This window comes from Piliocolobus tephrosceles, chromosome 5, assembly GCF_002776525.5.
Source record: "Piliocolobus tephrosceles isolate RC106 chromosome 5, ASM277652v3, whole genome shotgun sequence".
In the NCBI taxonomy this organism is placed as follows: Eukaryota; Metazoa; Chordata; class Mammalia; order Primates; family Cercopithecidae; genus Piliocolobus; species Piliocolobus tephrosceles.
Genome location: NC_045438.1, coordinates 99,944,198 through 99,971,379, shown reverse-complemented (window position 1 = coordinate 99,971,379; position 27,182 = coordinate 99,944,198). Strand labels below are relative to the sequence as shown.

At 34.3% G+C, this 27,182-nt stretch overlaps 1 protein-coding gene across 50 annotated transcripts in view; it reads left to right on the top strand.

Annotated features, from left to right (window-relative positions):
• RIMS1 (regulating synaptic membrane exocytosis 1) overlaps positions 1-27,182 on the top strand; it is a 494,019-nt gene that overhangs the window by 420,668 nt on the left and 46,169 nt on the right. For 33 of the 50 annotated variants that reach the window (XM_023219183.1, XM_023219217.1, XM_023219214.1 and 30 more), the window contains one exon: positions 7,962-8,197. The exons of 10 other annotated variants lie outside the window; for them this stretch is intronic. In XM_023219183.1, the coding sequence (XP_023074951.1) occupies positions 7,962-8,197 (236 nt within the window). The remainder of the gene's footprint in view (positions 1-7,961; positions 8,198-27,182) is intronic. 7 more of the 50 variants (XM_023219219.1, XM_023219209.1, XM_023219193.1 and 4 more) reach the window with 1 other exon arrangement.

The following is a 27,182-nucleotide window of genomic DNA, read 5'->3' as shown; positions in this document are numbered from 1 at the left end:
TTTATGGATCATTATTTACAGTTTATATGATTATGCATATAGGAAATATATGAAATATTTTCATGACAAACAGCTAAAAACAATTATAGTCAATTTACATATATTATTCCACTAAAAGGACCTAGAAGTCTATATAAAAAACAATTTTTATATGTCTATTTTATATGTATGTTTTATATGTATAAAAAGGAATTTTCTTTCATACATATAAAAAGGAATTTTATTTTTATGTACTAGCAACAACCTTAGGAAATGAAATTTACAAAATGCCATCAATGTAATGTAGTCAGAAATATAAAATACCTAGAAATAAATCTAAGACCTAGGAATAAACTAACGAAATGTGCATAAGCCCTCAACACTAAAGACTACTTATAGCTTCACATAAAACTGAACACATGTGTGTGAGTGGGAATGAGATTTAATAAAAATTACAGGGATCATTATTTCTTAAGGTCCAGCTTACTTGAAGAGATTGAATATAAATAGTGATCAAGCTTGAGTTCATTTTTCAGTTCTGATTCTTATTATCAAAATGATCTACCAGACACCTTTAGGAGGTATTTAATGCTACCTTGATTATTAATCACCAGTCCCTGTGTTATGACCACTGAAAATTATAGGATGGATGCCTAGAGATGGCTTCTTAATATTGATCAACAATATTGATCTACTGTTTGTGGTTAGTAACTTGTGTATTGATCCAGATGTAAGTGTAGGGCTCATATAATTTTTGTTATTTAACTTTTAACATTTTTGTAAACAGCATTGTGAACTTATATACATTATTATTATTTATACTGCTTGTTCCTCCTTAAGGCTTACAATAGAATTGTGGTAGACTTCTAGGTTCTTTTAGTGGATTCAATATATGTAAATTGATTGTAACTGTTTTTAAGCTAAGCTTATCGTGAAGAGTGGGAACTATCCTGACATAGCCCCTCATGTCTTCTGAAAACATTCTTGCTTTCTGAAAGAAGGTATTTTAGGACTTCTATTTTTTATCGTCTTCCAAAACGTTGTGTCAGCCTCCTTACATTGTAATAATGAGCCAAAGTCTGGCAAATGAAGGTGCAGATTTGATTGTCTTACATCACCCATCACTTCTGTATCTATAAGTAAAGTCTATGTTTGAGAAAGTAAGCTTCTGATGTTTTAATGTTATTTTATTGTTATTTTAAAAAATTATTGTTTAAATTTGTTTGTCTGTTACCATAACTTAATTGATTTTATCCACATTACTTGTTTGTATTTTACCATCTATACAGTCAGTGCATATTCTACAATTGATGACATGTCATTGTTTAATTAGCATTTTTCTTTCTTAAGAGAGAGACTCCATACCCCCATTCCAGAGTTACTTGGTCTGGTAGGCAGAACAATGTGCCCCCGACAAATCCTAATCCTCAGAAAAATGGAGAATTGGGGTGTCAGATGGAATTAAGGTTGCTGTCATCTGACTTTAAAGAAGGGAGCTTATGCAAGGTTATCCAGTGGGTCCAGTGTAGTCACAAGAGTACTTATAAGTGAAAAACGGAGGGAGCAGAGTCAGTCAAAGACAGATATATGACAACAGAGGCAGAGATCACAGTGATTCCACCTGAGAAAGATGCAACCAGCCATTGTTCCCTTTGACGACGGAGGAAGGGGCCATCAGATTAGATATTGGGGCAGCCTATATAAACTAGAAAAGGCAAAGAAACAGATTCTCCCCTAGAGCCTCCAGATGGAACATAACCCTGCTGACATCTTGATTTTAGGCCTTCTGACCTCCAGAACGGAAAGATAATAAATTTATGTTGTTTTAAGCCACCAAAAAAAATTACATAAAATTATGATATGTCTTAATACTGATGGCATCTTTGATTTGGCTGAATGTGTATAGATACTTTATCACCTTTTCCATTTAATGCTTAATTATTTCATACCAAATCATATGTGTAATTTATAATGAGGACCAAAGTGTTATTACCACCAGATCTCATTTTCCATACCTATCAGTATGAGGTCCCCAAAATTCATTTCTTTTTATGGTTGAGAATATTTCGTTATGTGGATTTAACACATTTTGTTTCTCTATTCATCAGTTGATGGGCATTTGTTTTGTTTCAATTTTTTGACTTTTGCTAATAATTTCCATATGAATAGTTCATATATGTTTGTGTGGATATATGTTTTCAATTCTCTTGAGTATGTACTTAGGAATGGAATTACTGGATCATACGGTAACTCTAGCTTACCTCTATTTAAAGTGCCATCATATTTTCTGAAGCAGCTGCATCACTTTACATCCCCATCAGCAATGTTGAGGGCTTTAGTTTCTCCTAATTCTAGTCAACCTTTGTTATTGTCTATTTTTTATTATAGCCATCCTAGTACATTTAAAGTAGAATATCATTATGGTATTCATAAACCTGCTGTTAAGCCAAAATTGTTAAACTACTTTGCTATCTTCAAGAATTCACTTTGATTCTACTGAGTTAGCAATTTTTTGAAAAGGGATTTTTCTTAAAAGGATAGCATTTTTAAAGTATTAGGAGTTCAGTTTCTTTCTTCTCTGGGGATTCTTTAATTCTCTGTGCTAGAATTATGTAAGTACTTACTTGTACAGATCAATCAGAACAGAAGTTCTATCAAATTTAAATTACCATTCTGCTATAAAGACACATGCACATGTATGTTTATTACAACAGTATTCACAATAGCAAAGATTTGGAACCAACCCAAATGCCAATCAGTGATAGACTGGATAAAGAAAATGTGGCACATATACACCATGGAATACTATGCAGCCATAAAAAAGGGTGAGTTCATGTCCTTTGCAGGGACATGGATGAAGCTGGAAATCATCATTCTCAGCAAACTAACACAGGAACAGAAAATAAAACACCATATGTTCTTATTCATAAGTGGGAGTTGAACAGTGAGAACACAGGGAGGGGAACATCACACACCAAGGCCTGTTGAGGGGTGAGGGGCTAGAGGATGGATAGCATTAGGAGAAATACCTAATGTAGATGATGGGTTGATAGGTGCAGCAAACCACCATGGCACGTGTATACCTATATAACAAACCTTCATATTCTGCACATGTATCTCAGAACCTAAAGTGTCATTTAAAAAGCCCCCCCAAAAATCTTATGTACCCCATAAATATATATACCTAGTATGTACCCATGAAATTGAAAATTAAAACATTTTTTAAAACAGAAGTATAAAAATAAAATACCTTGAGATCTAGTATTTGCTACTTGAACAACTATCCCTGTGGTATACACAAAGTAAGAAATTTTTTGTCACCAATTGAAAAGATTATTTTTTAGCAAACAGAACTAGCAGGTTCAGTGTTACCACTCAGCTATGGGGTTAAAATTAACATAGTAACCTAAGCCTAGACTTTAAAGGGTTTTTCTTCTTTCAGTGTGCACAATATATTTCTTGAGTGATGTGAGTTTTTAGTAGCATGCAACAAAAGAAAATACATGCAAAAAGTCTACCAAACTAGATTTGTTGTTATCTGCCACCCAGCTTTCAATGTATTCCTGACATTGAAATCTGTTGGCCAGCCATCTGACAGATTTCACCCATAGGTGAATTCCCTATTGTTACTGCCACTAGTTGAGAAAGTATTATTAGTCATAAGCAATGCAGAGTCAGAGCCAGTCTTGCCAAGAACCAGAACCAGAAAGAAACAAAACAAAACAAAATCAAAACATGCATAGAAAACCAGAGTCAGAAAAAAGAAAATAGAAGACTGTGCTGTTGCCTCTTGAAGTTAAATCTAGAAGCCAGGAAAAGGCATCCTTGGGCTTATAGAGCCCATGAAATGCCCTGCTTGGACAACACAGCTAATTGGCTTAAGTAGGGAGTTCATTTAAGTGTCTTTGGTGGAACTTCCAGTACTATCAGAATGTAATTCTCCAAATTAAATCAATAATCACCAGAAAAATAGCAAATGTTGGAGTTTTAATTAATTAGTGAGAAAACCAACAGTATAACAAGCTGTTTCCAAAGATGATCCAAGAAACCCTTGTAATTTTGTATATACACATATAGTTATTGGGGAAAAATGGAATACTAAAATTAGATTACTAAGTTAGATTCAGAACTGGATAATGTATTCTAAGTCAATGAAACTATGACTTACTGGTTATCCTCTCTAGGGCCAGATAGTAATCATTTGCCCTTTATTAGTTTTTTTTTTTTCCAAATTAACATCTAACTTTACAAAGAATATAAAATATTTGGACTATAATTATAAGTAAATACTAAGTCAAAATTTTACACTTCTGTAGACAGTCAAATGACCCTTAGGTGCTCTTGTTAGGCAGTGCACAAGCATGTTAGGGAATGCCCAAGAAAAGTGGCCAAGAAACCAATTTGGTTGGTTGGTTGGTTGGTTGGTTGGTTGGGCTTGTCTTACTTCCAAGATTGGATATTTTGTTCTCACTCTGAGCAGTTGGGTAGATGGGTGCCTATGATGTGATATGGAAGACTGGAGAGGGAGCAGATGTTTTGAGGGGTTGAATACTTTATGTTTGAGAGCCTTATTAGATATATCCAAGCAGATATGTCAGTTAACAGCTAGATATATAAATCTGGAGTCCAGGGTTGAGTACAAGGTGCAGGAAAACAATTGGGATCTGCAGCATATAGATAGATACTACATAAAGCTTGGAACCAGGTGAGACGTCTGTGGAGTTCGTTTCATGTGGAAGAATATAAGCCAAAGGGCTGGACATTGAGGAGCTCTTGCATTTAGTGATAAAAGAGGATCAAGGTCCTGCCAGTGAGGCACAAGTTTGGAAAATCCATTAGAATAAAGTATTTCAAGACAAGGGAATCAAATTCTTTGACAAATGCATGACATATTGAGAGGTCAAAAAGATTAGGACTGGTAAGTGACAGGATTTTGCTATGTGGAGTTATTGGCGACTGATAAGAGACAGTTTTAGTGAAATGTTGGGGACAAATCCTGATTCAAATTTGTTCAGAAAAAGGAGGAGAGGATATATAAATAACTACTTGAGATTTTTCAGCAAAAAGTCTACAGGAAGAGGGGGGATCAAAAAGAAAGGAATTTTGTTTGATTTTTAAAGATGGGTTATATCACAGTATATTTCTATACTGATCACTTTTTTTCCACTTCCTAATCATAAATCAATTCATTCAGCAATGGGAAGGGGACTGTAGCGGTTTTAGTGGTGCATAAAGTGCTTGCTGTTATGAAATATCAGAATCTTATAACCAGTACAAAATATGAAACAAAGGACCAGGAGACAACAGTCATGAAGCTAGAGAGACTGAATAGCTTTATAAAGCAGAAAACCTTAAGATGTGTTTTAAAGGATTCAGATATGTATAAGTGATAGGAATAATTTTTCAAGAAACAGAAGCAGAACAAATGGAAGTTAAGAAATGGGGCAGTAGAAAGCATATTTGTGCTGTAATCTTCAGATTGATTAGATTAATCTGACTGATTAGATCCTCTGAACTGCCTCAATTAAAAGAAATGAAAATACCTTAAATGTTTTTTCATTGAATATTATAATATTATAGACTGTTTAGGAATCTACAATGTCCTCATAAAAGAATGCTTTTGAGCATCTAGACATATATTTTTTGAGAAAAAAGCACCTCATATTTTATTCACCCAATCATTTTTCGTATAACTTAACCCCCTCCCAATGATAACACTTGTTATACGTGTTTTTCTATGTTTTCCAGAACTTCTGTCAAAATTGTAGAACATTTCACTGCTAAAATTGGATATCCATGAAATAAACTTTTGACTCTTCCCAGCTCATCTTAAATTTTAATAATAAAATATGATAGCAGACATTTCCCTATACTCTTAAACTTCTTCATAAAGTAAAGAACATTGCCCAGAATTTCACAATGGTATTTTTTTGTAGACTGATATTAGAGATAGAAATTTCAAGCTATAATAGAATTCCATCTTTATGGAAATAATGGGAAGAAAAAAAGGGTACATGTTAATTCATACTTTCCTTTAAAGGTTAAAAAAATCATCAGAAGAGAAGTTTTCAGTAACCATTGTGGAGAGTGTGCTAAAAAGATTGATGAGAGATGAGAAAAACCACTGCTTTCTCTGTTGTAGGCATTTGACTGAGCATGGACATTGTAACTATGAAATTGACCAAATCCTGACATTTCTGTGGATTCTCCAGCAGAATTCTGCAAGTAAAATAGTAAAGAAAATCAGATAGAGTAGCCTTAAGGATGGGTGGCATATTTAGCTAATGCATTCAAATATGTTGGTGAAGACACAGAAGAAATTGACCATAATATTTATCAGGAAAGAAAGTCTGCTGGAGTTGGAATATAAATCCCACAGGAATCAGTTTGGGACAGATCATATATAATAATACTCTCATTTGTGTCTCAAAAAATGTACGTAAAATGCATAGCAAAATTATCAGATTTGCAAATGACTTTTAAAACTTTGAGTTAATGAAAAACTGACTAGAATGCGTTGAAAGAATAAGAATCATTTATTATTATCAGAATTTCGATGTGGACAAGTTCAAGTAATGCAACTAAGTATTGAAAATTACAAATTGTCCTCATCAATAGAAGTCTCAATATTCAATTCACAATCCATGAAGGATCCTAAGGACCAGTCTTACCTCTTTTCCATAGCTTATAAACTCTCCTTCCTGATCTTACTCTCCCACCTTTCTAAATTCACCTCATACCAATTTTTCTCTCATTATATATATGACAACAAACTTGTAACATAATCCCAAGACTTTCTGTTTTACAATTTATAATCATATTAGGATTTATTCTGACTCACATATTAAATGTCCTCACTGTTAAAGATGCTATATCAGCTAGTGTGTATTTAGTAGTTCAAAACAAGAAGTAGAAAATGAAGAAGATCAAAATGGTAATAAGGGTCATATAATTAGTTTTTGCAAATGTTTTGAGGAAACAAAATTAAGAGGGTCATTTTAGATGTATCAAACCAGGTTTTTATTAGACAAAAATGTACTGGTCTAGATGGATAATAAAGCTGCATATGCATTGTAATTTAAAAGGTTGTAAGAATCCTAACATCCATGCTCCCTGCCTACTTGCCCTGCCTCTCCTCAACTCTCAGACATAGTTTACTTTGGCTAATAGAAAGGAGTTTTTCCCAGCTAACTTTCTATGGGGCATAAAATAATTAACAATAATATATTCTTTGGGGAGAAAAGGAATCTCTTCAGATAAACTTGTACAAGCCGGTAACATAGACAAGTTTTGATAAGAAAGGAAAAAAAAAAAGAAATCAGCCTACCTCATGCGAGTGTGAGGCACTGAAAGAAGGAAATGAGGTGAAGAAGTTTGTGTGGAGAAGTGGAGCATGAGGGCACACAGGAGGAGAGGAAACGAATCCAAAAGCATTTATTGTTGTTTTTGTTTTAGTTTTTGCTTTCTTCGCAGTCTTACTTAGACTCATTAAGCAAGATGTGTTAGTTATAATCCCAAAGGGAAATTAGAACAAATGCTCTTCATTTCTTAAGCCTCGTTATGTGGCACATTTAAAGAGTGTACATTTTAAAATTTTTCTCTCTGCAATGTATATGAACTTTTCTTAATAATTGAAATATTTTAGTTTTTCTCTGGTAACATAGTAACTATACTATTTACAAAATTGGTCAGTAACATTCTTCTCCCCATGTATGGCATTTGTTGCACTTATTTTTATAATCTTTAAAAAGTTTATAAATTATTCCATGTTGAAATGGCATTGTTTTAAGCCATGTCTAGTAATAAATATTTTGTGGGTGGTGGTGTGATACTAAACTATTTGTAGGTGTAGAACCACTACTCATCTGCATTTTTCCCCTAAAAATATGTCTGGATTATTTCAAAATAAATTAGATTTAGCATTTCAGTGCTGCTGACCTGTAATTTATGGATGCATATATGTTTTTACTTTGTAAATATAGTTCATTTACCCCCAAAATGCAAGGCAGACGGATGGGGACTTCAGGAAGAGCCATCATGAAGAGCACCAGTGTGAGTGGAGAGATGTACATACTGGAGCATAATGACGGCAGCCAGTCAGACACAGCTGTTGGTACAGTTGGAGCAGGTGGAAAGAAACGGAGATCCAGCCTTAGTGCCAAAGTGGTTGCCATAGTGTCTCGAAGGAGTAGAAGCACATCTCAGCTTAGTCAAACAGGTGAGTGATGTGAATTCAACCTAAACAACTCAATTCTTTATGGAGAGAAAAAGTTGATTTTCATACTGTGGCTTGTGATGGAATTGTGGCATGTATTTGGTTCTTCTTTGAAAAGAAAATTTATGTCTCTGAAAATCTGCTAAATTTACGGGTTTATTTTTTCTGTACAGCTGTCTTCACAAGGTATCACTTTTAAATCTGTAAAGTAGACAGATTTTTTAATTTAAAAAATTAAGGTCATATTTGCAAACATGCAAGGAAATGCAAAGAAGTATTAAACATCCAAATTTATTTACATGTAACAAAAGCAACAGGGTTCTCTTTTTCAAAATGTTCCATAATTCAATTATTTATTTTTGGCTACATCTATACTTTTTATAGAAAAGAAGGTCAGTTGTGCAACTTCACATATACTCTTCAAGGTACTGTATAAATATAATAATTGAACTGTACTTGTTATAGTTTCAATATCAGTAAAAACCCAGCAGCGATTTTTACTTTAGAAAAATGGGTCAGTGGTTTTATACAAAGAATAATGTTTTAATACCAATATGTGTTTCAGATATTTTCTGCTGCTTATAAATTTAAAAGCATAATGCCCTAAAGGTATATATTTAAAAAGCAAATACAAAAGGGAGGGTGTCTATTTTTGTATTGTAAAATATAACAAAACACTGCTTAAAATTATATAAAATTGGTCAGACAGGTTAGACTATTCATTACTATGCTCAATATTACGTAAAATCAATGGTAAGTGAAATATTGATGCGATTTAAATAGTAAGCAACTGTTTTTCCTCTTAAAACCAACATTGGTTCCATTTTCTATTCCTTAATAGCAAGAACCTTATCACAAAATTTACTTATACCAAAAAGCTTTTCACAAAATCCTTTTTATGTCTCACTCATCATTCTGGAAAGTACCTATTTTAAATTATTCATTCTACTGGATATATTGGCAAATAAATTAGAAGTAGGAAATTTGAGTCATGTCTTAAAATTACAGGATTAGAATGAACCTAAAGTAGATAGCATCCCTGTGATGGATCTGCATCTTTGCTCTTCCAATCAGATGAGCTGTTCTATCTGTTATGGAGAATTATTTGTCTTCTTTAGAGTCAGGTTCCTTTACAGTAAGTATAAGAGGCATTTTTCATTTGTATTGTTTCTTTTGTTTAATTTTTTTATGGTGGTGCTTCCTGGTTTTTGGTGTGTGTGTGTGTGTGTGTGTGTGTGTGTGTGTGTGTGTGTGTGTGTGTTTATACTTTAAGCTCTGGGATACATGCGCAGAAAGTGCAGTTTTGTTACATAGGTATACATGTGCCGTGGTGGTTTGCTGCACCCATCAACCCAACATCTACATTAGATATTTCTCCTAATGCTATCCCTCCCCTAGGCCCCCACCCGCTGACAGGCCACGGTGTGTGATGTTCCCTTCGCTGTGTCCATGTGTTCTCATTGTTTAAGTCCCACTTGTGAGTGAGAACATTTGGTGTTTGGTTTTCTGTTCTTGTGTTATTTTGCTGAGAATGATGGTTTCCAGCTTCATCCATGTCCCTGCAAAGGACGTGAACTCATCCTTTTTTATGGCTGTATAGTATTCCATGGTGTATGTATGCATAGTATTCCATGGTGCCACATTTTCTTTACCTGGTCTATCATTGATGGGAATTTGGGTTGGTTCCAAGTCTTTGCTATTGTGAATGGTATTGGAATAAACATGTGTGCATGTGTCTTTATAGTAGAATTATTTATAATCCTTTGGGTATACACCCAGTAAAGGGATTGCTGGGTCAAATGGTATTTCTGGTTCTAGATGCTTGAGGAATCACCACACTGTCTTCCACAATGGTTGAACTAATTTACATTCCCACCAACAGTATGAAAGTGTTGCTATTTCTCCACATCCTCTCCAGCATCTGTTGTTTCCTGACTTTATAATGATTGCCATTCTAACTTGCTTGAGATGGTATCTCATTGTGGTTTTGATTTGCATTTCCCTAATGACCAGTGATGATGAGCTTTTTTCCATATGTTTGTTGGCCACATAAATGTCTTCTTTTGAGAAGCGTCTGTTCATATCCTTTGCCCATTTTTTGATGGGGTTGTCTTTTCTTGTAAATTTGTTTAAGTTCTTTGTAGATTCTGGATATCAGCCCTTTGTCAGATGGATAGATTTTTATTGGTTTTGAAGTAATTCTTTACAGCATGAGGTGGTGGAGAAGGTTTTGACCACCAGATTTCAAAATACTTAGATGAAATGGAAACATTATTTGATGTCCTTGAAGGAAACCAGTGCTTCCTATGTGAGAGATTGTAAGTTTGAGAGTTGGTTTTTCTTCTTCCCTCAACTTTCCAGTCTGTCTTTTTCTTTCTTTTTCTCTTTCTTCTCCCTCTTTACGCTCTTTTCCTCTCTAGCTAGTTAGTGCCCTATCATTCATTACTTGAGCATAGTTTTCTTATGAAACACAACAGTAATTTTGCATAAAAACTATTCTTGTGGCTCATCTTTGTATTAATAGGTAATAGGTTCAAATTATTGCCATTAAAACACTTAGTTTCTTTGCTTTTTTCATTTGTGTTTTATCTCAGTTATGGTCAGATATTGACATCAAATAATATCTTCCTTCCCAGAAGTTGTGTTGTTAATAACTTCATGGAATATCCTCTTTTCAGAGATTAGATTGCAATGTACAGGTGCAAAAAGGAAATGGGATTATGAAGCCAAGATACCAAAATATGTAGTTCTGTTCCAAAGTGACTCAATGAATGAACTTTGACTTCTCTCTACAACTCAGTTTTCCTATATAATGATGGGTTGAATGGGATGTTCTCCTGTGGACTTTCTATGTGTAAAATTTTATGCTTCTCTTTCTACATAATGATTTTACCTTTCATTTGATAGCCTATCCTTAGGTTTCAATCTTCTTGATCTTTCTAAAGCAAGTGACAAATGTTGATAACCCTCGGTTATCACCCCTCTTTGTTTTAGTGCATAACTTGATATTTCTCTTTCTTAGGACTTCCACTAATGATTTTCCCCATTAATTTAATTGTATTTCATCTCTCCTACAGAGATTTAACAAAATTCAGAATTATTCTAAGAAAGGTTAGTTTTTATTGCTTCAGCTTCTGCATTGACCATGAGATCTGAATTTCTGGATTCCTATTCCCGCATGAAATATTACTTAATTTTAATCTCCCATAAGAAAGCCCCTCTTAGATGTCTCTCTTTAAACAAGTTCGGATTCTCTTAATTTTCAGCCCTTTCTTTCAATATAGATAGAAAGGGTATGAAGTAGTAAAGAATGGCAAATGTTAAGAAAATGTTCCCGAGCCAGAAATATTTTGGAACTGAATGAAGCTCTAGGTAAACTACAGGTTGGGTTTTAAAATGTAAAGTTTTTCATCTCTGCTGGTTTTAGTGGCCCAGCCTGTGTAATGTAAGGTATTGTCCCCTCACTCATATACCAGCTGTATAATATTCCATACAATATCCTGTATCTTCTCCTCACTTGAAAATGAAAACATTATTGGGAAGGTTCTACAAAACTGTGCAAAGTCATTTCTAAATACACTTTTGAAATTATACTAATCAGTTTCATAAGAATGATAAGTATTCATGTATCCAAGTGGATAAAAATAATATATCTACATTTCTAGAGCTTTTTCCATGCTCTCTTAAGTTATGTTTGTGTGAGTGTATACAGTTTCGCTCCTTCATTGGTCACAAGAAACTTATGAAATGTTTTTGTTCCCATTTTAAAGTTGAAGACACTAATACTTAGAGGGATTGGGTAATTTTCCCAAGGTCTCATAACTGATTGGGCCTGAATTTAAACCCAGGCGGCCTGGTACCAAAGCCCATGCTTTTAACCACTTTGCAAAGAGAGAGAGAGAACAAGCGCATTTGAGATTTTGAAATAAGTTGAAGCATTTGTTGAACATCTTTGTGGTTAGTATATGCTAGGCATCATGCAAGTCACTGGGATAAGAGCTAGGGATAAAGGGATGGCGTACTGTTCCTGTTCTCAAGGATATCACAGTATCGTAGAGCAAATCACATATAAATATTTCAGCTCAGAAAAGACAATTATATTAAAAACAAGTGTCAGAGTAGTAGAACAGAAGCACAGGAAAGGAAGAGACTCATTCCGAGAGGCTTTCTTGAAGAAGTAAAGCCTGAGCATAAAAACACAAATAAATCAGGATGAGTACACAAGGAAGGACTTTGCACAACAGAGGGAAGGAGTACATTGATTAAATGTTGAAAATGATGCTTTGTTTCCTGGGATATGAAAAAGAAATCTGTGTGAAACCTAAAACTATATGAAATGTTTGTCTAATTCCCGTGGATACCTCATCTCAGGACAGATCTCAAATAAGCTTCGTACAACTGAGACTATGATTTCTAATAGAACTTTTAGCTCTTTTAGCTCTTGTGAAGAAAACATCTGTAAATGTAAAATATCAGCTTTATAAACTAGAAATTACTCAGTTTACTTTAACCTGTACTATTGGGTAACTATCTGCAGTACTATCCCAGGCACAGTGGGTGTTTCAAAAATAGAAGTATCATTTACAGTGGAAGGAAATCATACCTGAAATACACACGAACCAACAAACAAAATGAAAAAACGTAAAGTAAAATGCCAGAAATAATAAAATCTAGTTCTATTTATATATGTTATCAAAGGTAGTGGGGAGAAAAATGGGTCAAGGATCTAAGTCCCTAGGATGAAGACACATGCAGAATTGGTAGATGATTTGTTCTAACCATTTAGTAAAATTATTTATTATATCATTAACAGCTGAGCATACTTTGTTAGAGTAATATCTTTTCTCCAAATACTGACAAGATGTTGATGTTTATATTCTAACTATGGAAAATACTACAGGACTCTCTCACAATTTTCAAACAATTGTCAATTATGATGTAGTATGAATGTGTTAAAAAATCACTTCTATGCTTCTTTAGTAATAAGTATTCTGTACCTTTCCAATATTTTTCCACTATCAAAGTTTATTTCTCCCCTGTGCAGATCCTTTCCTTCAAAACCCTATTCAAGACCCTCTAACTCCATATGTTGTTCCCATTATTTCAACAGTTTGTTTTTCTGAATTCCTAAATTGAGCTCTCTGACTTCACTGTCAACTTGCTGCCCATTCCACTCTCCATTTTGTCATTCATTTCAGCTCCCTCTCTCTAACCATCTCTATCTTAATTCCCCTTCACAATTAGATTTGCACGCAGTTCTTGTCATGGGTGGGAAAGGCTAGAACAGGAGATACTCTGGGGTGAAGCCCAAGGGAATAGAGCTAGAAGGTACACAATGGGTTAGAATGACGTTGCCTTCACCATCCCTAAAGGCTGTTCATATGCACGGTGCTGGGGCTGGCAAGATGGATAAATAGAGGTAACTCTTATGAACTTTTCTTCAGGGAGCTTAGCATTAGGAAGGAAAGAGATCAAACGTAGCAGTCCTCTTTTCTTTGATTCTACCAACATTTATTAGCACTTTTCATGTACCAGACTCTGTAATTGAGGGAGTAGTAGGAGTAAGAGGTGTGTGTGATGTGTGTGTTCATGCATGTTTCTGAACAAAGGAATCTGATCATTTTTCCAGGTGAAGAGTGGATATAACACCTCTAGATGGAGAGATTGAAAGATAAGATACAAATAATTTTAATTGTGCAAAGTTCCAGAGAACAGAGGCGATAATTCAAGAACACAAGTTTATTCTCGGAGACAGAGAAGGTTGATTTTGTTTCCCTGAGTATGATAGAAAAGAGGAAATGGCTGAAATACAAAGGAATATTGCAGTGGGAATATTGAAAGCTGAAGGAGCTTGAGTCAGAGGCTCCTTGATCTTCTCAGTGCAAATGAGGTATTAACAAATGGAGAGAGTGAGGATATAGGGTGAGCTATGTTGTAAGAAATTAATTGATATGATTAAAATCCTGCTGAGCAGCACTTACCCAGCTAAGTTTGGATAATGCAAGTCATCTGGAAAGTAACTTTAAAAAAACATTTATCAGGGATCAAGGCCTCCCTTGCAGGTATCTGGTTCACATTAGCTGTTCTTTTGTCCTTCAAGATTGTCATCCCCTGCCTTTGTGCATCTCCAGTGTCCTTGCCAAGGTGTCTGAAATCACCATAAGATTCTTTGAGAATATATTGCCACATTCTTTAAGACTTTGAGAAAATATCTGGTTAAGTCTAGATTCTTAAGCCCATTTTAGTGATTCACCTGTCTTGGGCTGCTATTTGCTGTTTAGTCTGACTCTTTCTAGCATGCGTATTATCATTCTTATTGGAGAAAATTGAAGCTCTGCTCTTTCATTCTTATCTGTTAATATTGTGTCTTCCCAAGAAATGAGAAAATCTTACTCTTTTCTTTCTTCTTCTTCTTCTTTTTTTTTTTTTTTTTTTTTTTTTTTTTTTTGTGGTCTTGAACTCCTGGCCTCAAGTGATCTTTCTGCCTCAGCCTCCCAAAGTCCTGGGATTACTGGCATGAGCCACCTCACCCGGCTCACTTTTTCTTAATATGGCTCTAAATGGCTTTTGTTATTGTTGTTGTTGTTTTTGCCTTGACAATTTATTTCTAGGAAATTAAATAATTCTTTCATTCTAATCAAGGGAATGAAGGACTTCAGGAGGTCCATAGTGGAGTTCAAAACTATATGGAGTTCACTATTCTACAAGATTATACAGACAATAAATATAAATATTCTAAGGTGTTTTAGGTAGATTTATAGATGTTAGATTTCACAATGGGTTAATAAGTGTTTATGAATTTCCAAGGCATATCACTAACTTCTCAAGATGAAATCATACATAGAAACTATCAAAATTTTCCTTGTTCTACTGTCAAGAAATGAATAATATACACTGAAATAACTGTAACTCACATCTAAAGGGATAGTGCTTGAATAAGCTAATTTACAATTAGTTCAAGGTATTATTTTAAAATTCTTATTGTCTTTAGACAATAATTATGCCAATAAATATGCAAAATAGTAAATCTCCTTCTGTTAATTTTTTCCAGTTTTATTACCCAAAAGTTACACAGGTAATGCAAGTCATGAAATGAATCAATAGAGAACCTTCCTGGAGAGCATACTTTATTTACCTTGGGAAAATGGATGATACTTGCCTTAGGACTTATTTTTCTCCTTCTAACCAATACAGTTTACCAAAATATTCTCTGTATTTTAAATCTGGTATGGCTTTGTGAAGACTCTCTGCCTTTTCTCATAGAAAAATAATGTTATGGCTGCAGGGAAGGAAGGCTAAGGTAGTGTCTTTGAACATTCTAAGAAATGTTTTCTTGGCTCTGCTGATTATTAACAATATAAGCCAAAAATTCTTACAAAGGATGTTGGCCCTTCCAAAATTTCAGAAACTGAAAGCTACTGTGGATCAAAATATTGCTGAAATCTAAATTCCTTATTCATGCCTTATTGCCTCATTTACTTGATTCATTTAATGGCACAAGAAAAACATTCCAAAGAACGTAATGTTTCATGTTCTTTGTTTCCTGAACACAAAATCATGGTGCCAGAAATTATTCTCAAGTCGGCAAAACCATCAAATGAATGTAAGCATGGATTCTTTTATTTACTGTTGCTGTCTGCCTTAGGAATTCACTACTGTTAATAGAGATTCAATTCAGCTAAAGTAACTCATCTTCTGAAGAGATGCCCTAATAAGGATTAGTATTTTCAAACATACTCCAGCTGGTCTATGTTTGTTCTTTTCCTTGCTCTGAAATATAAATTTTGAGTTTGGCTAAGATGTAGATATACTTTTAGGTTGGCTTGGCAGAAAAAAGTTATCGATTTCAGTGGAATTAATTTTTATAATTAATTTGTATTTCAGGATTTGGAAGAGGAAAGGAAACTAAATTTATTAAGTGCCTTCAAAACACAACACTTAGCACTAAAATAATTACACATGGTGATATTTTTCACTATACTAAGATAATTGTTAAGCATGAGATCAGTTTCAGAATAGGTGTCACAAAACATTTCAGGCAGCTAAAGACGTAACAAGAAATGTGTCTGATTGTTTTTAAGATGACTCATTTTAATATATCCTTATTTAATTCAGAGTGTTTTTTAAAATAGAGAGTTTTGTGGATTTATTTTACTAATGATTTTCACATTTTAAGTACAGAAAGGCAAAAAGTAGATATATAAAACTCCTGTGGTATCACCACTAATTGCAAAGTCAGTGTGAAAATGATAGTTTATTATTGGATAATCATTCTATGCATTTGTATTATTAATATTGATAAAACCATTAGCAATAATAGTTGTGATTTACTGAGCAATTACTACATGCCAGCCAGTGTTTTAATTTTTTATGTGTGTTAATTCCTTCAATTCACAAAAAACAACCATGAAATACTATTATTATTCCCATTTTACAGGTTCCATGACTTGTCTGAGGCATCACAACTCTTAACAGTTGAAGTAGAGCTTATGTTCTTAACCACTTTACTATAATCCCATTCCAACTGTATGTACACACAGAGAGAAGCCTTTTTGATATAGATGTTTTAAACAACCATAGCTTTATAATATTTAATTTTGTTCTATAATATTGCCTTTTTCACTTTAAAAAAAATGTGTATTTAAGACCGCTTAGTACACCATCATGGGATGCTTGTACTAGGGTGGAACTGGAAGGAGCTTAGAATTATGTCTTAGAATAAACAGTCTTTTGTGTCTGAGCATTTGGGCAATAGGGAGGAGAGGAATATTAGAGATAAGGGTACGTGATGTTGCCATTTACTAAGAGATTGATTGTGGGAAAGGACCACATTTGCCAATTCTGGCCATGTTGAGCTTGGGACTATCATTGGAAATGTGTTTTAGGCAATTTGAAGATCAACAACATAGAACTGGCAATTGAAATTAATGAAGTTATTTAGGAAAGAAGTATAAAATACAAATAAAGAGGATCTAGAAGAGACTCCTGCAGAAAACAAAAAGGTAAAGGCCCTTTTTTAGCCGCCAGTTTCACAACTCTAATATGGAAGCATAAATGGTACCTACCTCAGAAGACTGTTGTGAAGATTAAATAAATTTTTTAAACAGTTTAGCAAAGTAGCTGACACATGGCAAGGGATCAGTAATAATAATTAGCAGTTTTAATAATTCTGGGGAACCAAATACAAGGGTAAGTAGATAAAGAAAAGGTATCAGTAACATCGTTCATGAATGGTAGGGGCAGATTAATCCAGCTAATATTTTTATCTGTTCATTACATGTAATTAATAGAATACAAGAATAGAATCTTAATATCTAACGCTTGAGTTCTTCTAAGTCAGTATTTCTCAAAGTTCCTCCAGTCAAACCCACTTTGAGGATCTGGTGAAATCTGTCAGTCCTAGCCTCAGTAAATTGCACTTGTTCACTTACACCACCGTGTAAACAAACATGAAAGATCTTTATGAACTCCCAGAAGTATGTTCATCCCAAATTAGGCATAATCTGCCAGACAGAAATACAAGTTTTCTATTTGCCAGTTCCCTCCCCTCTGCTCTGTTACTCAGCCTTCACTCTGTTAGGTTAGAGGTCACCAAAGTCTGGCTTAGAGCCTGGTTTTTAGGGCCCATGTGAGAATAAATATTTTTATGTTTTTTAAGTGGTTGAAAAAAATGAGAATAATATTTTGTGATATGTGAAAAGTCTGAGAAATCGAATTTTTATGTTCATAAACAGTTTTATTGAAATACATCCATGTTCATTCATTTGCATGTTATCTGTGGCTACTTGCATGCTACAAAGTCAGAGACTGCTTAATCCACAAAGTTATAAATATTTACTGTCTAGTCCTTTAAGGAGAACATTTTTTAAGGTCTGCTCTAAGCCAGCAACTTAGTGCCTGCAATGCAGAAGAAGATATTAGTAAACAATAATCATTTCTATCATTGTTCTCTGCTTCTCAGAGTCAGGAGTTAATTTACCCTACTTCCATGACTTTGTTTTTTTCCATATACCTGTCATGTTTACATTTATACCATACATCTGTTGATATCTCTTGTTAGACACAGTGATTCTCAGAATGAAGACTTATGCCCCCATAGTTAAGGCTCTTTATATCTTCAACTTTGCCCTAAAATTGATATCTGGCTTAGCTGTTTACATAAAGTAGTAAAAGCACATCACTCAACCCTAATTTTCCCAGCTGGGGGCTCAAGGACCATGTCTGTGATTTCAGTGATTGTATCCCAGTATATAGCACAAAGCCTGTACCACATACAGAAAAGTTTTCTAGAATGAAAGAAACTTTTGGAAGAGTTTTCTGTATTCCCTCTCTTTCTGAGGCCACTCAGTCCCCTCTCACTGCAATCTGAATTCTGTTTATTCAGTTTCCCCAAACCGTCCTCAGTAGATCACAGAAAGTTTATAGATAGGAACTTATTTTAGTAATTTAACTTATGGTGTAGGCCACAGGTATTGTGCACATGTGAAACCAATGTGATGTATGTAACAAAAATATTAGTAAAAAATGTCCACTTTTATTTGACATGAGCAAATGATTCTTATTTATATTCCATCTCTCAAATGTGTAACTTCATTTCTTTCTGTGCTTCAGACCTGTCTTCCTGGGGTTCACGAACACAAAGCGTCTGTCTTTGTGCCTCTGCAAGTGCTTTACCCAGAAAATTCTTAATCTTTCAGTTTGTCTGTCAAAATCTTTCTCTTCATTCAAGCCCTACCCACATTTCAACTTCCTACCAGGACCAAAAGTCTTAAGTCTTATAAGACTTTTGGGGAGTTCTCATGTGGTACTGTTTACATCTGTAGAAGTCATGTCACAAGATGAACTCCGAAGTAACTCAAGGATAATGACCATGCAACAAGTTTTTTCTGGTCTTTCACAACAGTGCATTTAATGCAGAAGAATCTTGATAAACATCTGTTAGGTGAATATGATGTTTGCTCAGTCAAAGCATAAGGCTCAGATGGTAATTAATTGATCACATCATGGTATAATATTTCATTTAACATTGTGACAAGCAAACTCTTCTTAGTGGGTAAATTTTTCTTCTATGTTTGGTTTGTTATTCCTAGGAAATAAAATCATCTTTTTTAAGTTGTAACAAGTACAGTTGACTCTTAATGCGGTTTGAACTTCGCAGGCCCACTTATTCACAATTTTTTTGTCAACCAAATGCAAAGCCAAAATAAAGTATCCATGAGAATTATTATAGAAACCTGCATATGTGGAGGGATAGCTTTGATTTTGGTATACATAGTGGTCATCCTGGAGTCAATCCCCAACGTTTACTGTCGATGACTGTAGAAGTGATTTGTCTATTACTTTGCAACCTCCCTTTTCCTTTCTTTCTCTTCTTTGCTTGTATATCACTTCAAAAACACCTGAATATTGCTCTTGATACATTTAACCAGTTAATTCTACCTTATTGTTTTTAAATATTAACTCTTTTATAAGCAAGAATAAATAATTATCATTTTAAGATTTTGATTTTTTTAATAGATTCAGAGGGTAAATTTGCAGGTTTGTTACGTGGGTAAATTGCATAATGGTGAGGTTTGGGCTTCTAGTGTACCCATCACCCAAACAGTAAACACTGTACCCTATCGGTCCTTTTTTTCAGCACTCACTCCCTTTACTGCCCTCTCCCCCTTTTGGAACCAGATTTGGTGCTGATTTAACTATTTTACCATTACAGTAAATGTCAAATAAAGTAATATTTTATTAGAAAATCATTGAAAGATAAAAATGTACATTTATGAGGAATAATAGTGATTGATAAAGATATTAATTACATGGTGGTCATCCTGGAGTCAATCCCCAGCGTTTACTGTCGATGACTGTAGAAGTGATTTGTCAACATCCTTTTACATCATTTATAAAAGGTTTTTTAACCTTATGAAAATACTTAAGTATTTAAGCAAAAATACCCAGATTTTTTGGAAATCTTCTTTTGTTGGGCATAGGGCCAGAGGAGGCTTGTGAATAAAGGATCTGCTGTAACTGATTTTCAGGTAAGCTAGTGAATTCTTACTTGGGAAACAAACCTCTGATATTGAGCCAGTACATTGTGATACTCATTCCAAAATCATTTATACTGTAAAGATTCTTTTCTTACAACCAAAGAATGTGGTACACACAATGGTTAGTCATAGTTTTAGTGAAGCTTAACAGACTTTATGTTCTAGGTCTACAAGGAGGTAAAAAACATTCTGTATTCCAGATTCAAAGTCAGTGCCATAGCATGTTTTTGTAAATGGAAATACCATACTTATTTTTCTCTTAATTTGAAACTATGAAGATTCTGGCAAGTAATCAAATAGTAAATAATTATACTACACTTAGGAAAGTTTCAACTGAAAAAGATTAAAACTTATTTGTAATAACTAAAGTTACATTTATAAATAGGCATATAGTTGCATTGAAACACTGCTATATCTAGTGATGTAATTATGTAAAAGTATATTAATTGGGAAATATAAAAAATTAATTAACACATATTAATATTTTTATCACTCTGAATTTGAAATTGTAAGAATGGATCTTTGACCTGTCTACCGGCATTATTGAAACTGAAGATGGATGTAAATCCTCTAATGAGGAAGGGTTCTTTAAAGGAAAGGGTATTTGATTAGAAACCTACTGGAAAGGGTTGATTAGAAACCCATAGGAAAAATAAAGCCAAAACAAAGTTAATCATCTTTAGGTCATTTAACCTGCTGCTGAAAATGCTAGTTCCTGCTTATAGTTTCTACCTTGATAAATATACTCAACCTATTGTTCAATTGTTTTTAAAAAGGAAAAAACAAACCCAGAAGAGTCATTTTAAGAAATTATTACATACAATTTATGGAGATTTATAATTAGTGTAAGATTCTGTGATCTTCTGCTAATCAAAGAAGAAAACATACTAGTTGTTATAGGTATTGGAGACTTATTGAGAAGATTGTTGTAAACAGCAAGGAAAATAGTACGAAAAAATTACCTTTGAAGTAAAAATTTATTCTCACTTCTGTTCTCTGGCTTTCTATAATACTTAATAATTCCATCTTCTCATGGATCATTCTTTATTGTCTCTTTCAAAGCACAGCTTGAAAAGTATATTTTTGTGGGAAAAAATATTTAATAAATCACATAATTAATTTTAAAAATAATTTTTATACACAGAAAAAAGGAAGGAAAAAAGGCTAAATTCAGATATTTTGATGTTGCAGTAAATGTGTTGACCATGATAATAAAGCATATTTTTTCCAGAGCTGCTTGAATTTGCTCTAAGTGCAATTGCAAGCATTGACTTTAATTTCTAAGAGTTTTGTGGCTTCAGTGATGAGTCCCTTGGTGCCTAAATCAAAGTGGCTCTATAATAAGTGAGCTCTGTTGGCTCCTTTCTGCTGATGGCACTGGAGGCAACAGCATGTCTTCTAGAGGCCTCTGCCTGTGCTTTTCTCTTCATATTCAGCATGTCCTAGATTCACTGGCCCAGATAGCAAAATCGCAGGCAGCTTTTTACTCTGTAAATGGCTTAGTGACATTATTTAAAGTAATGCCAGTTGTCTATTCTTTTGTTCTGCTTTTATATTTTCATAGTTGTCACTCACTGCATACCCTTTGGCTGAAGCATTTGAGAAGAGCCTATGCCCTTTAGAACTTGGCACTGAGCACTGTTTATGGTACATAAGAAGTAAAAGCATTTTTCTTGCCCTGGAGTTATTTACAAGCTCATTTACTAAGTAGTATATCAACAGGCAAAGAGAGATCCTTTCTTTATGGAACTTCAGCTTTTACAAAGCCCTTTAATGCTCACCAGCTCATGAGTGCAAAATTATTGAAAGCTTTTAAAATAAAAGGCTGATTAGATTGGGAAAGATTAGGAATGCATTAACTAAGGAGGGCTTCCTGAAGAAAATGACATTTAAAGTAAAATATAAATATCTGCTTTTTATTCCTCAAAGTTTCCATAAATTTTAATATGTTCTTAATAATTCACTTTCTTCTCATCTAAAACAAAATTGTGAGAATTAAATACATTTTTAAAGGAGCATAAATATTTCATATTTTATATACATGGTATATGAAATGTAATTTTTTAGAGAATCTGTTTTTAGTAACATATCATATTGCATTTATCTTATTTATTCTTAGTTGTATCCTACTCACCTCCCCAAGATGTAAAAAAAAAAAAAAAAAAAAAAAAAGCCATTAGTTCTGTTTTAAGCTTTACCTTTGTTTCCACCATTAAATCTTTAAGTCAGCACTGCCTGAAACCAGCAATCATTTTCCACTGAACTTAAATGGCTACTATTTTTGTTTTCACTCATCATTGACAGTCAGGTTTAGGTGATGCCAAACATTTATTTCATTCATTCCACAGATACTGATCAAGTGGCAAATGATTACTAATAAGAATGCCTAAAAGTTGTTCAGCCCATATTATGTAACTGGTCCTTTGTAAGGCTTATAATGTGTAGTGTCATGTTTAACCCTGTCAGCAACCCTATGACATTGATACGAGAGACTGTGACGCAGAACTCTGAATATTGGCTGGATTCTTCAAGGAAAACACAGAAGCTGAGAGAAGTTAAGTCACTTAACCATTGTCACACAGCTAGTAAGTGGCAAAGAAATAATTAGAATTTTAGTCTGTGCCTGCAGCCTCAGTGCTTAACCACTATACCATATGGCTTCGGTATGTTTAAAGTGCCATTACATACTAGTTAAATGTATAACTGTCTGTAAATATCCAGAATCTCCAGTGTCAGTGGTGAGCATTTTGTCATTTATAACCAGAAAAATATTTAATTTGGACTTCATTTTTTTACAAGGAGAAAATTATAACGTGTGTATCTGTATAATTTTATACCTAAGACTAAGCTGAAGCACACCACTATTTTTTCATCTTCAGTGATATGCCTCACTTTATTAGTCCCATTTACTCATCAGGAAACTGAAACATAGAGAGGCATGTAACATGCCTGAGTTCACATCTTAAGGGCAGAGCTGGAATTTGAATCCAGCAGTTGGGCTACAGAGTCTGTGCTCTAAATGGGGTATGTCATTGAAGTTGGCCAAGGAGGTGGCACTGTCAGTGAGCCTTCTGACTCTGCAACCATTTTATGTACAACCATGCCAGCTTCTAGATAGACTATCCTAAACTGTTCAGAATGCTTCTGTATACTTACAAGAAAACTGGATTCATTTGTTCTGTTTATTTAGCTAATTCACTCATCCACAGGGATAAGCCTAATCGTAGATATTCATAAAGGCTGGGTTTATCAGGTACATACAATGAGTCATACTGGCACAATTCTAGCACTTTAAAACAGGTACCATTATTATCATCATTTTATTTAAATAAGGAACGTAAAGCTCAGAAAGATTAATTTGCCAAGGATCACATAGCTAATAACTGCTACACACAGCATTTGTGTGGTAGAATTTATTCTTAGCCATCATACTATTATATCATCCCCAAGTAATTTGATATATTAGCTAACATAATTCTAGTTTCTATAAAACTTTACCCTAAATGTATAAAGGCTCACATTTAGTAAAATTATATTTTTTGTTAATTTAATAATTTGAGGGAGATGCTTGTGGCAGGTTATCAACTCTCCTCTGTGCAGTGGTTCAGGTGCCCAGGTTCTTTACATGTTATGCATTTTTGTCATTCAAATCCATATTGTAAAAGTATGAAAGGGAAATGGAGAACATATATCTGACTCCTAAAAGCCTTGTTCTAGAAGCATCACATGTCATTCATATTAATGCTCTATTAATGACAGTGAATCACATGGCCAAGCCTAGATGCTAGGGATGGGAGCCGAGAAATACAATCCATGACTTAGCAACCACTTACTATGAATTGTTTACCTGGAAAGGGGAGAAACCACTAACTGACTCTCACACACACAACTTGAAAAGACTTTCATTATAAATAATGAAATCATTTGAGAGTTTACGTTCTTTTTTTTTTTTTTAAGATGCAGTTTCAATCTTGTTGCCCAGGCGGGAGTGTAACGGCGCAATCTCAGCTCATTGCAACCTCCACCTCCCTGGTTTAAGCAATTCTCCTGCCTCCTAAGTAGCTGGGATTACAGGCAACCAGCACCACGCCCAGCTAGTTTTTGTATTTTTAGTAGAGATGGGGTTTCACCGTGTTGGTCAGGCTGATCTCATACTCCTGACCTCAGGTGATCCACCAGCCTCAGTCTCCCAAAGTGCTGGGATTACAGGTGTGAGCCACTGCGCCCGGCTGAGTTTAAATTCTTTTCCAAAGTAGAGTCTGAAAATACTGGTGCTTTCTTATGTTACTGTAAAAATTATGCACTGCCAATGTAATTTGAGAGCCCCTTTATCCCAGTTTCAAAACCTGTCAGAATCCAAAACTGACCCCACAATTTTTATTCATTCATCAGTTTTAAAATTTCCTGGCCTCTTTTGACTCTTAGAGTCCAGATTCCCCTGTTCAGTACAACATAGACTGCATAAAGTTTTAGCCATTTCCTTGCTTTGTAAAAAAACAAACAACAACAACAAAAAAAAAAACAAAAAACCTTTGTATGAACAAACTTTATGAGTTTAATAGACTTTGATGAGGAAACTGTTGGTCATGGGGTGACTGGAGGAAAGGTGATTGGGAAGTGGTCATGTCACAGAGCACACATTATTTTGCTCTTTTTCTTTCTCTCTCTTCTGTCTCACCTCTGGTGCTCAGTTACTACTCCTGGCTTGTTTATGTCTACAAATAACAGACATTTACATTTATATATCATTTGCTCTTCCAGGTTGTTTTTTCAACACTATTTAATCTTCGAAACAGGCCTATGGAATAGGTTCTGCTAACATTTTTCCTGTATCCAGTAAGGAAACTAAGGTATAAAGATTAAGTAACTGGGGGTTGGCAGAGCTAGTATTAAAACCCAGGCTTTGGCCAGGCACTGTGGCTCATGCCTGTAATCCCAGCAATTTGGGAGGCCAAGGAGGGTGGATCACCTGAGGTCAGGAGTTAGAGACCATCCTGGCCAACAGAGCAAAACACCGTCTCTACTGAAAATACAAAAATTAGCCGGGCGTGATGGCACGTGCCTGCAATCCCAGCTACTAGGTAGACTGAGGCAGGAGGATCACTTGAACCTGGGAGGCAGAGGTTGCAGTGAGCTGAGACTCCACTCCAGCCTGGGCAACAGAGCTAGACTCTGTCTCAATAAGTAAATAAATAAACAAACAAATAAAACCCAGGCTTTGTGCCTACATATTCTGTCTTCTTAGCTACTCCGGGACAGTTTTCTCACTATGGAAAATTCTAGCCTTAATTAAGAACTCTATTTTATTAAATTTACTTCTGACACTAAGCCAATTTTTAAAAAATTTTTGTATACACATAAAAGGTATATATGTTTATGGGATATATGAGATACCAGTTTTTAACCTACTCATGTATTTGCTGTAGTTAAAATAATTGTAATGAATACATAGCACGTCTTTAACAAAAAAAAAAAAAAGTAAAATGTGTAATATAATCTAAACTTTGGAATTGCATACATTTTGTGTCTTAGATGCTCTATGTGCTATGCCCGGTGTTACTTTTTAGGTAAGAGAGTTGCTATTCATTGATTTAACTATAGGAGACTTGATTTATTTGTACTTTTTCCTAGTATTCTTTTGCTATGTAGAATATAAAGATTTTGATGGATATATTCAGTTTTATTCACCTTATATTTGTAAACCCATAGAACATCTACGTAGCCACATCTCAGTGTAGTTGGCAGACCTCTTTAGTGCTTTAGACCTTTTGGGGGCTTGTTAACATAAGTCTAGGTCAAGAAGTAAGTCTAAACATCACCTGAGGTCTGCCCTGTTGCTGCTTTATACATAAAACCCAACTGCCAGTGTTGGATTTTACTTTTTTTAATTCATTTTTTGTGCTCAGTGGCATGTTTACATATTAAACATGTGAGGAATGTTCATAGACCTATATAGCCAAATTGGTGTGGAGAGAACTGTTATGTGTTGTAATAGTGCACTGAAAATGCTGTCAACCAGTAAGGTAGACAATATCTTAGAAAGGAGAATGAATACTTTCATTTTGTATACTTAGCTAAAACTTTATTTTCTGTTTTTAAACAACAGTTGTGTCACTTAATAATTTTTGACAAAATGAAAATATGGGTTAAAGGGACATACAGCTATTTTGTAGTCAATTCATAGTTGATTTTATATTGTCTCTAAACTTCATCGTTCAGTACTTACATAAAAATCCCTGTGTTACAATTTATCATACCCTTTAAAAAAATAGTTTATTTAGAGGATTTACTTGTATTACAACTAAATCTTAACTTCTCAAAAGAAGAAAATATATGTATTTATATACTGTTATTAGAGCAAAAGTAACCTGGAAAATAATAGCATTACAATATATTTGGGGTTATAAAGATTTTTAAATTATTAAAAGTATTGTTTCTTGATTGTTCCTTTTTTCTTTATATCCAAAAGGCTAATTGTGTTATTCTTCTTTTGCATGCATGAAGATGGGTGAAAACACCTTTATAACAAGCGGTTGATTTTTTACACTGAAAAATTGTGCAGCAGTTATGTTATCAGGTTAGAGACTGCCACTTTGAGATGTTGGATATTTCCATCTCCTATTCTGCATGATATTTTAATAAACATACGTGTCTCCCATCTAGTTTCCCAGTGGTTTATTGCTTGGTTAAATGAATCATTGAGCTCTCTGTGAAGTCTTCTGACATGTCTAATTCTATACCCATCATTTATAACCATCTGTCCTTCCTCCCCCAACAATAACAAAAAAATCATAATGAGCATAATATCAGATTTGCTGATAAAACACACTTTTGATATTTCTGTGATTACACATAATGACTCCCACTGTTGATTCTCCGAAGATTCTGTTGCGTTCTAGGTACTTATTTGGCTTAGATACCTCAAAAAGTACAAAGAATATTGTATATCA